General features: G+C 42.5%; 1 protein-coding gene across 2 annotated transcripts in view; it reads left to right on the forward strand.

The window, feature by feature from the left end:
• Window positions 1-12,337, forward strand: part of LOC115203106 (DNA-binding protein RFX7) — a 45,567-nt gene that overhangs the window by 9,500 nt on the left and 23,730 nt on the right. For both annotated transcript variants that reach the window (XM_029767484.1, XM_029767485.1), the window contains exon 2: window positions 9,170-9,203. In XM_029767484.1, coding sequence (XP_029623344.1) covers window positions 9,170-9,203 — 34 coding nt within the window. The remainder of the gene's footprint in view (window positions 1-9,169; window positions 9,204-12,337) is intronic.

Raw genomic sequence — 12,337 nt, forward strand, 5'->3', positions numbered from 1 at the left:
GCACTCACCTTGTCTTCTCCGGACAAGCTTTTTGTGTGTGTGCATATGCACTCACACCTGCCTGCTGCCATTCCTGAGCAAGTCCTGTACTGGTGGTGCCCCGATCCCGCAGCTGAATCAACTTTACTGGTGGTGCCCCGATCCCGCAGCTGAATCAACTGAATCAACTTTAGGAAGAACAATGATTCTAAGCACCATTTGAAGCTTCCAGTCTGTTATTCGAACTAGAGGTTGACCGATTATGATTTTTCGCCGCCGATACCGATTTATTTGAGGACCAAAAAAAGCCGATACCGATTAATCAGCCGACTTTTTGGGGGGGGGGAGATTTTATTTTATTTATTTTTTGGGGGGGGGTTATGTTTTATTTTATTTTTTAAAATGTATTTATTAAAAAAAAAAGTACATTTATTTATTTGTAATAATGACAATTACAACAATACTGAATGAACACTTATTTTAACTTAATATAATACATCAATAAAATCAATTTAGCCTCAAATAAATAATTAAACTTGTTCAATTTGGTTTAAATAATGCAAAAACAAAGTGTTGGAGAAGAAAGTAAAAGTGCAATATGTGCCATGTAAGAATGCTTTACGTTTAAGTTCCTTGCACAGAACATGAGAACGAAAGCTGGTGGTTCCCTTTAACATGAGTCTTCAATATTCCCAGGTAAGATGTTTTAGGTTGTAGATATTATAGGACTATTTCTCTCTATACGATTTGTATTTCATATACCTTTTGACTATTGGATGTTCTTATAGGCACTTTAGTATTGCCAGTGTAACAGTATAGCTTCCATCCCTCTCCTCGCTCCTACCTGGGCTCGAACCAGGAACACATCGACAAAAGCCACCCTCGAAGCAGCGTTACCCATGCAGAGCAAGGGGAACAACTACTCCAAGTCTCAGAGCGAGTGACGTTTGAAACGCTATTATGTGTATTGATTTTAAGAAAGGCATTGATGTTTATGGTTGGAACAACGTGTACCTAAGCGATTATATGCAATGCAGGACAGGCTAGATAAACTAGTAATATCATCAACCATGTGTAGTTAACTAGTGATTTATGATTGATTGTTTTTTTATAAGGTTAATGCTAGCTAGCAACTTACCTTGGCTTCTTACTGCATTCGCGTAACAGGCAGGCTCCTCGTGGAGTGCAATGTAAAGCAGGTGGTTAGAGCTTTGGACTAGTTAACCGTAAGGTTGCAAGATTGAATCCCCGAGCTGACAAAGTAAAAATCTGTCGTTCTGCCCCTGAACAAGGCAGTTAACCCACCGTTCCTAGGCCGTCATTGAAAATAAGAATGTGTTCTTAACCTGTTATGGCTAGGGGGCAGTATTTTCACGGCCGGATAAAAACGTACCCGATTTAATCTGATTATTACTCCTGCCCAGAAACTAGAATATGCATATAATTATTGGCTTTGGATAGAAAACACCCTAAAGTTTCTAAAACTGTTTGAATGGTGTCTGTGAGTATAACAGAACTCATATGGCAGGCAAAAACCTGAGAAGATTCCAACCAGGAAGTACCCTCTCTGACCATTCCTTGAGCTTCTTGGCTCTGTTTATTGAAAACTTAGGATCTTTGCTGTAACGTGACACTTCCTACGGCTCCCATAGGCTCTCAGAACCCGGGAAAAAGCTGAATGATGTAATTCCAGCCGCTGGCTGGCAAATCGGACAGTTGTCTTGTACACCATGTTTTTAGTGTTTGTCACGTCTCGACTAAAGAAATCTTGGTCGACCAACAGCCTATCGGCCAAACAATCGACCAGTTGACTAAATGGGGTTAGCCCTAAATATTTCTAAAGTTAATGTAACAAAATATTGTTTTCTTGAAGTCCTCATTAATGCAGTTGGGAGATCCAAAACATTCCTATGCTTGGGAGTATTTTCACACTCAAACAAGGTGCCAGTTAAAAGGGAGGGAGGTGCGTAGAAGATTATGCTTTCATCTAGAGGTCGACCGATTATGATTTTTCAACACCGATGCCGATTATTGGTGGACCAAAAAAGAGCCGATGCCGATTAATCGGCCATTGTTTGTTTGTTTGTAATAATGACAATTACAACAATACTGAATGAACACTTATTTTAACTTAATATAATACATCAATAAAATCAATTTAGCCTCAAATAAATAATGAAACATGTTCAATTAAATAATGCAAAAACAAAGTGTTGGAGAAGAAAGTAAAAGTGCAATATGTGCCATGTAAGAAAGCTAACGTTTAAGTTCCTTGCTCAGAACATGAGAACATATGAAAGCTGGTGGTTCCTTTTAACATGACTCTTCAATATTCCCAGGTAAGAAGTTTTACGTTGTAGTCATTATAGGAATTATAGGACCATTTCTCTCTATACGATTTGTATTTCATATTCCTTTGACGATTGAATGTTTTTATAGGCACTTTAGTATTGCCAGTGTAACAGTATAGCTTCCGTCCCTCTCCTCGCTCCTACCTGGGCTCGAAACAGGAACACATCGACAACAGCCACCCTCGAAGCAGCGTTACCCATGCAGAGCAAGGGGAACAACTACTCCAAGTCTCGGAGCGAGTGACGTTTGAAACGCTATTAGCGCGCACCCGCTAACTAGCTAGCCATTTCACATTGGTTACACCAGTCTAATCTCGGGGGTTGATAGGCTTGAAGTCATAAACAGCGCAATGCTTGAAGAATTGCGAAGAGCTGCTTGCAAAATGCACGAAGGTGCTGTTTGAATGAATGCTTACGAGCCTGCTGCTGCCTACCATCGCTCTGTCAGACTGCTCTATCAAATATCAAATCATACACTTAATTATAACATAATAACACACAAATACGAGCATTTGGTCATTAATATGGTCGAATCCGGAAACTATCATTTCGAAAACGAAACGTTTATTTCAGTGAAATACGGAACCGTTCTGTATTTTATCTAACGGGTGGCATCCCTAAGTCTAAATATTCCTGTTACATTGCACAACCTTCAATGTTATGTCATAATTATATACAATTCTGGCAAATTAATAACGGCCTTTGTTAGGAATAAATGGACTTCACACAGTTCGCAATGAGCCAGGCGGCCCTAACTGCTGTATATACCCTGACTGCTTGCACGGAACGCAAGAGAAGTGACACATTCATGTTGGCAGGCAATATTAACTAAATATGCAGGTAAAAAAATATATACTTGTGTATTGATTTTAAAGAAAGACATTGATGTTTGTGGCTAGGTACTTGGTGCAACGACAGTGCTTTTTTCGCAAATGCGCTTGTTAAATCATCACCCGTTTGTCGAAGTAGGCTGTGATTCGATGAGAAATTAACAGGCACCGCATCGATTATATGCAATGCAGGACACGTTAGATAACTACACATGGTTGATTCATATTACTAGTTTAACTAGTGATTATGTTAAGATTGATAGTTTTTTATAAGATAAGTTTAATGCTAGCTAGCAACTTACCTTGGCTTCTTGCTGCCCTCACGTAACAGGTAGTCAGCCTGCCATGCAGGCTCCTCGTGGAGTGTAATGTAAGGCAGGTGGTTAGAGCGTTGGACTAGTAACCGGAAGGTTGCAAAAACGAATCCCCCCTGAACAAGGCAGTTAACCCCCGTTCCTAGGCCGTCATTGAAAATAAGAATGTGTTCTTAATCTGACTTACCTAGTTAAATAAAGGTGTAATTAATATTATTTTTTTGTCAATTCGGGAAATCGGCCCAAATTAATCTGCCATTCGGATTAATCGGTCAGCCTCTACTTTCAGCACCCGATGGCTTGTACTTGTTTTTTTTTGTTGATTGAGCTGTACACCAAAATTCACTTAAGCCCATACTCACTGAGTTTTCACCAGCCATGAGACTCTGTGTCCTGAAAAAACCTCAGTGTGGGTAAATGGTGGCTTTCAACATTTGACTGACTCTGGAGTGGAGCGAAGGGATGTCATGTCTTTGGTGGTAGCTCTATTTAACAGTTGACCTACTGTCTTTAAACAACTGTGACAGTTATGTTCGATCTGATTATAGTCCAATTGTCTACTTATGAACTGTAACTCCCAGTTGTAGTAGTGGGCTGTATCTGCTCCACACTCAATTTGGTGGCTGTTCTGATGGTATGTCAGGCTTCAGTTTAAAAGATTCACCATCACCACTCTAGCAGAAGAATATGAGATCAGAGAGGTTCAGAGAGGCTCGCCGTTGGAGGGTCTCCCCACATTGATAATTCAGAATAGCACAGCTTTGGTGCTCCAGCCTTCCCCAGTGTCAGGCTACTGTCTGCGATCGCTGAGGTTTAGAGGTGAATGTCAGGCAATCCAATTTCTCCCTGAACCGGCCATATTGAGGGAGGGTGGCAGACAGTGAGCAGCCAGGGCTGCCTCTTCCTGCTGGCTCTGACTGTTTACGTTCAATAGGGGGGAGGGGGGGAGAGTCTGCTCTGCAGCCTTTGGAAATCAGAGTGCTTTTCAGGAAAATACAATACACACAGTCCCTATTAATGTAACATTTTAGTGTTTATTATTTCATAAGATGTGAATTATTTGAACATGTCAGGTCATATTACCAGTTATCTTTTTCGGATGTTGATTTGTGTTTTGACTTAGGTTCTTATCTCTCTCAATGTTTCAGAATGATTTATTAAAAGGCTGAAATAAGACCTGTTTTGTGGTAGATGTAGGGACATTAGGTGATCAGTCAAGGGTTTCTGAACTGGGTAACAAAGGGTAATTCAATACATGCTGCTTAGTGCAGAAAGGATTTTGTGAGACAAAATCCTGCAAATATATACAATCAATCATGTAAATCTCAAGCTGTGGTGGTTGGTGCAGGCCACTAAATAAGCTAAAAGAATTAGATCAGGCATGTTGAAGTTTACCTCAGTGACCTGGTGCAGCTTGGCTATAGGTGAATGAGGCCAACGGGCAGTGTGAGTGGGTTCATCACTCAGAGCTGAACTCCTCTACTGCCAGCCCAGGGTTCAACAGGATGTGTTTAGAAACCAGACTTCCTCAGTCTCTACGTACGTACAGTCTCAACATAGGTACATTGCATGGCAATGGGTCCATGTTTCACATGAAAATCACCAAACTCAGAATTTAGGGACAGGGAGGGATGGCTTTTCTAGAGGAATACAAACTCAGACTCCACTCTGACCCACAGGAATGTTGTTTTAATTATTTTTTTTTTGTTGAATTTTTTAAAATAAAATGTCAGATGAATCTGTGCCATTTTTATACTGCAGGTTGATTTAACCCTAAACCCACTTTGTAATGCCAGTCATCAACATTATTGTGTACCCTGCCAAGTGAAGTTCTAGTCCAGACTAAGTGATTCTAGACAGAGCTTGTTAGGTCATGCTCAGTCAAATCAAATCAAATCAAATTTATTTATATAGCCCTTCGTACATCAGCTGAAATCTCAAAGTGCTGTACAGAAACCCAGCCTAAAACCCCAAACAGCAAGCAATGCATGTGAAAGAAGCACGGTGGCTGGGAAAAACTCCCTAGGAAAAACTCCTGAGAAAGGCCAAAAACCTAGGAAGAAACCTAGAGAGGAACCAGGCTATGAGGGGTGGCCAGTCCTCTTCTGGCTGTGCCGGGTGGATATTATAACAGAACATGGTCAAGATGTTAAAATGTTAGTAAATGACCAGCATGGTCAAATAATAATAATCATAGTAATTGTCGAGGGTGCAACAAGCACGTCCGGTGAACAGGTCAGGGTTCCGTAGCCGCAGGCAGAACAGTTGAAACTGGAGCAGCAGCATGGCCAGGTGGACTGGGGACAGCAAGGAGTCATCATGCCAGGTAGTCCTAGGGCTCAGGTCCTCCGAGAGAGAGAAAGAAAGAAAGAAAGAAAGAAAGAAAGAGAATTAGAGAGAGCATATTTACATTCACACAGGACACTGGATAAGACAAGAGAATACTCCAGATGTAACAGACTGACCCTAGCCCCCCGACACATAAACTACTGCAGCATAAATACTGGAGGCTGAGACAGGAGGGATCAGAAGACACTGTGGCCCCATCCGATGATACCCCCGGACAGGGCCAAACAGGCAGGATATAACCCCACCCACTTTGCCAAAGCACAGCCCCCACACCACTAGAGGGATATCTACAACCACCAACTTACCGTCCGAAGACAAGGCCGAGTATAGCCCACAAAGATGTCTGCCACGGCACAACCCAAGGGGGGGGGGCGCCAACCCAGACAGGAAGACCACGTCAGTGGCTCAACCTACTCAAGTGACGCACCCCTCCCATGGACGGCATGGAAGAACACCAGTAAGTCAGTGACTCAGCCCCTGTAAAAGGGTTAGAGGCAGAGAATCCCAGTGGGAAGAGGGGAACCGACAAGGCAGAGACAGCAAGGGCGGTTCGTTGCTCCAGCCTTTCCGTTCACCTTCACACTCCTGGGCCAGACTATACTTAATCATAGGACCTACTGAAGAGATAAGTCTTCAGTAAAGACTTAAAGGTTGAGACTGAGTCTGCGTCTCTCACACGGGTAGGCAGACCATTCCATAAAAATGGAGCTCTATAGGAGAAAGCCCTACCTCCAGCCGTTTGCTTAGAAATTCTAGGGACAATTAGGAGGCCTGCGTCTTGTGACCGTAGCGTACGTGTAGGTATGTACGGCAGGACCAAATCGGAAAGATAGGTAGGAGCAAGCCCATGTAATGCTTTGTAGGTTAGCAGTAAAACCTTGAAATCAGCCCTTGCCTTAACAGGAAGCCAGTGTAGGGAAGCTAGCACTGGAGTAATATGATCAAATTTTTTGGTTCTAGTCAGGATTCTAGCAGCCGTATTTAGCACTAACTGAAGTTTGTTTAGTGCTTTATCCGGGTAGCCGGAAAGTAGAGCATTGCAGTAGTCGAGCCTAGAAGTAACAAAAGCATGGATTAATTTTTCTGCGTCATTTTTGGACAGAAAGTTTCTGATTTTTGCAATGTTACGTAGATGGAAAAAAGCTGTCCTTGAAGCAGTCTTGATATGTTCTTCAAAGAGAGATCAGGGTCCAGAGTAACGCCGAGGTCCTTCACAGTTTTATTTGAGACGACTGTACAACCATCCAGATTAATTGTCAGATTCAACAGAAGATCTCTTTGTTTCTTGGGACCTAGGACAAGCATCTCTGTTTTGTCCGAGTTTAAAAGTAGAAAATTTGCAGCCATCCACTTCCTTATGTCTGAAACACAGGCTTCTAGCGAGGGCAATTTTGGGGCTTCACCATGTTTCATTGAAATGTACAGCTGTGTGTCGTCCGCATAGCAGTGAAATTTAACATTATGTTTTCGAATGACATCCCCAAGAGGTAAAATATATAGTGAAAACAATAGTGGTCCTAGAACGGAACCTTGAGGAACACCGAAATTTACAATTGATTTGTCAGAGGACGAACCATTCACAGAGACAAACTGATATCTTTCCGACAGATAAGATCTAAACCAGGCCAGAACTTGTCCATGTAGACCAATTTGGGTTTCCAATCTCTCCAAAAGAATGTGGTGATCGATGGTATCAAAAGCGGCACTAAGATCTAGGAGCACGAGGACAGATGCAGAGCCTCGGTCTGACGTCATTAAAAGGTCATTTACCACCTTCACAAGTGCAGTCTCAGTGCTATGATGGGGTCTAAAACCAGACTGAAGCGTTTCGTATACATTGTTTGTCTTCAGGAAGGCAGTGAGTTGCTGCGCAACAACTTTTTCTAAAATTTTTGAGAGGAATGGAAGATTCGATATAGGCCGATAGTCAGGGGCTCTGTGTGACCAGAACTGGGGTATAATTGCTGCAGAACATTTTAAAACTGGAGTGATGTGCACTAAGGAGCCGGCAGGGAGAATCTAAATCCTGTCTTTCCCAATCCCCTCCCAGCTCTCCACAGCAACAATGACTTAACGAGGCGCTCTCTCGGTACCTGCCTGGCCTTACCTAGAAACAGCTTAATGAGAGGAACCTGGCAGACCTGCTTATTATCAACACTGAGGAATCCTGGCATCACCTAGTAACAGTCCATTAAAGCTTTACTTTCTCTGTCACAGCTAATAACAGTCTCCTGATTCTGCCCTGCCCTGAGTAACCTAGTAACAGCCTGGTACCATATCACACAGCAACAACCTGACATCTGAACCTGACTTTTACTTTTACTTAACAAATAAGTAAGTCCTAGGTTCTGCCCCTTCATTGTAATAGATGATCAAATAGAAGCAGCCTGCCTCATTATGACCAGTTCTTGCATTGATTCGTAGTTGTATGAGAGCCAAGTTACCATCTCCTACTATGTTATCCAGGTAAACTGACTTGAAAGTGGGCTGTGCCACACAGAGAGGGATTTACCATGTGGTTCAATTGGAGAAGTGTCATGGACCACGCACCTCTTGAGCTGCAGAATGTGTAGCCACACACACATTGAGAGTGAGAGAAAGTGTTTTCAATTCTGCATCTCTCAATTAACCTTTTGAGTTGTTGTGGTTCACACCAATGTCTAGGCCTTGCTTCACGTGACATTTCTGAAGGCTATGGAGAGGAAATTGGGTCAATTCAGGCTATGGGAGTAGATGTGTGTTGTTTTTGAGTGGGCGGACTCAGCAAGGGGCCACGAGAATCTCTAACTGTAAAAGCATTAGCAGCCTCTTCGCTCACTTCACTGTGAGGAACTGTAGCAGGTTGTCTGTGAACGATTGTAACCAACAGTCAGTGAGTCCGTTTTCTCTATTTGATTTTAACTGTCTGTCTGAGACACAGCACTTTAAGTCCTTTGACTAAAATGCTGTGGGATAAATTAATGATAGGTTGACTTTCCTTTCTGTGTTTCTAGCAGTATGATATTGCCTTGAGGTCAAGTCAGATTTTACAGTACTTTTTTATATGGATTAGGCCTAGATACCGGTTTGTACTGGATTGAAGTCCCCTCAGTGACTGTCACGGACTTTCTGAGGGAGGTGTTATTAATAGGCGTTGAGTGCTATAGGACATTTATGTAGTGTCTGTCTCCATTTTTACATATGACAACGTGTTCCTGGGATATATTGGTTACGACCAGCGAGAAGCTGGTGGGAGGGTTGTCTCATGCCTTACGTTACAATGATTTATTAATAAATCCGGTGTATGCATGGTGCTCACGTTACACTTGCGTCATACTAATTTGTCTTATGTTTCTCTTTTTTTCAGTAAATCTGTACAGTCAAAGGTGGACAATATTTTGGTGAGTCTTCCTTGTTATAAAGCCTTTAACCACAATGTATGTTCTGTTCACAATTGTTACACTTCCCCCCCCCCCCCCCCCCCCCCCCCAATGTTTAAGGTAGGTTTTTGACTTGAATAAGGTAAGGTCAATTTTAGGTTTCTGAAATGTAATCTCTGGGCTTATTTCACCTCTTCGCCAGTGTAGTGAGACTATGTTAGAGAAGCAGCATTGCCATCTACTGTCTGTAGTATTTTAACAGGTGGTCCCATGTTTGACTTATTTATACCACACTTGATGTCAGAGCTGAAAGTAGCCCTGTTATGAAACAGCCATTGCTGACCATAAAATGCTGCTCAGTCCTGTTCAATGATCTAACTTAAACCACACTAACCCATTTAATCTTACTTGATGAGTCTTATAGTTATACTACACAGTATTTGGCTCGTAATGGTCTCCAGAAGATGGGATGAAACGCTCTACCTCTGTGCTTGGTGTTGTAACCAAAACAGTGGTCATGTCCCTTTGTCATCACCTCATCTTTTTAGACCTTTGTGTGTTTTTTCTCATAGGTTCTGGCCTTCAACTGAAATTCAGTCAACCCCGGTGTGATTGAACATACATTATCATCTAAAGCCCAACTTGACATACTTGAACATAACTCATCTGCAGCACATGGCTTACCTGAAAGTTCAAGATGTTTACGTGTGTTCATGTGAGGATTTGGCCCTACGTGTACTGTAATTGAGCAAGTATAGAAATATTTAGCCTGTCAGTAGAGATGGGTGCTATACAACACTGAGGTAAGATCCAGTGCATTGCCACCAGGAGAGGCAGGAGACTGAGCAGAGGTCAAGGCTACACTAGTTACTCTGGGAAACCTGCTGTGTTTATTCAATATTGCAGGCTGGGCTTCAGCTTGTCAGACGTACCTTACCAAGAGGAATGTTGAGGATAGACGGCTAGACCTGCCAAAGCAATCAAATCACCCACCACCACTGCCACATTGTAGCCTACGTTTTGCACTCAGGTTACACGTATAAGGAGGTCAACGAGTGTTGTTTGTCCTCATTGACCTGCCTTGCCTCTCTCTCTTCCTCAGTGAAAGGGGACCCCAATCCCAGTGGTTAAAGTCCTGTTTCGTGTACTGTTAAGTGCCGAATCCAGAATCCCTGGAGCCATAAAGTTTCACACAAATGTCCATGTTCGTGGCAGGTGCCAGAGTTAGCAATGCTCCAGTCAGCTCCCGTACTCCAGTCAGCTTTACGGTGCTAAATGTTGCAATCTCACACAATACCTTGCATCAGCTGCGCTCATTAAAGGTTAATGCCTTCAGTTGTATTCCACAAGGGTCTTGTGTTTTTCAATTCCGACAGACTTTGTTTTCTTTGCCTCTTAAGGATTTCTAGAGGACATGGGAAAGCACTAGCGTCTAATATTAACCCCTCTCCCTCCCTCTGTTTTCATTTACAGACTTTGAATGTGTCAGCGGTGGTGATAAGTAGAACACACATCAATAATGAAACTTGTGTTGATACACTGTGGTTGTTTCCTGCCTCAGACTGTGTCTTATGGAGATGTGAGAGTGGTCTCTGGGGAGAGGTGGCCGTTTTTACTCTTTCAGTGGAGTAACCCATCTCTCTGTGTATTGAATCACTAATGTCCAGCCCACGCTTCACTAGTAATGTCTTAGTAATATTACTAGTCTTCCACCATCAGGGTCTGCCATATGCATCTCTTTCTGGTGTCTGGCCTCATATCAAACTGGTTCTGGTCAGATGTCCTCAGTTATAGCTGCCCTTTGTATGAATATTCATTCACTGTAGAGCTTTGGGTTTAGTTGGAAGACTCAGAGGTTAGTGGTTCTTAGAGAGAGAGAGAGAACACAAAGTAGGTAATGTACAGTAGCAGGCCAATGTAACCAGAGGCTTAACCTGTTAATTACCATTTATATCTCCCTGTGTGTTATGGTTTCTTCTAATAGCTTTCAGTTTCTCTGAGCCTCAACACAACCAATCTGGGTTCCTCTCACGTCTAGTTCATTCTCCTAGATGGTATCAGGCTCGGTAATAAAGTTGTCGGGTTGACGCCATAGCTCAGTTTTGCCGACACATAGCATAGCTAGCTGTGTAACTGCCATTTATGAACTTGTCTTTCATCCAACAAAAAGCTATAGTGTTGTTGTTGGCGCGAGAATACAACCAGGCTATAATTGTTCTGTTGTTGTTTGTACCGAAGGGACTGATATTCTATTAGGGATGGTGGTGATGGGTATTTAACCTTGTCTGTGTGAAGGTGCAGGGGACTGTGGACTGTCTGCTGACACTGACTCATTTAGAATTGTCATCCAAGTGTGGACCCTTGCCCTGAGAAGGGTGCTGTTTGCTGTAGTTTGTAGGGTCTTCATACCCAAGCCAGTCAAAGTCCAAATGAATTTCAGAGATGTAAGGTCTATAAGTGGCTGAAGTTGAATGACTAGAGAAGCAGGGCTGGGCGACTATATGGAATTAATTTGAATGTATGTTTTAACGCAATGTTTTCAGTTTTTATAAGCATTTGTCTTTTTGGTCTCGTCTCCTTCGATCCTTCTGTGCTGTGTGCGCTGTGCACCTTCCCACTCACACACAGACACCAAGCCCCTCCCCCTGCCACTCACAACAACAAAGCCGAAAGATCACTTCAACCTCTGACAACAAGTAGTTTCAACTTGCTATTTGCATTTGAGGTTTGGTCCAACAATTGGTCGATTCCCCTTCTAACGATAACATTTTATGTCTCAACTCCCAAAATTTAGAACAGAGCAGACCCTACTAAAATGAGAGTATCAATGAACATGATTGTGGAAAATGAATGCTCAGTTTTTGTTGTGTGTGGCATTGCGGTAACACCTACTGCTAGCAGCATTTTAGTACTGTTATGTGCTAGCTGTCTAGTCTGGGTTTTTAAAAATGTTCTACGATGCGATTATTTCTCTCACGATCACTTGCGTGATGGGATAAAACTTTGATACTGAACTAATTACCAGCAGTAATGAAACTAAACCATGGCTAACAGTGAGGGATCTTGTACGCCCAAGCAGTGATGACTACTGGTATCCATATACAGAGGTGGGTAGGTTACTTTCTAAGTGTAATCCGTTACAGTTACTAGTTACA

This window comes from Salmo trutta, chromosome 12 (genome assembly GCF_901001165.1).
Source record: "Salmo trutta chromosome 12, fSalTru1.1, whole genome shotgun sequence".
Lineage (NCBI taxonomy): Eukaryota > Metazoa > Chordata > Actinopteri > Salmoniformes > Salmonidae > Salmo > Salmo trutta.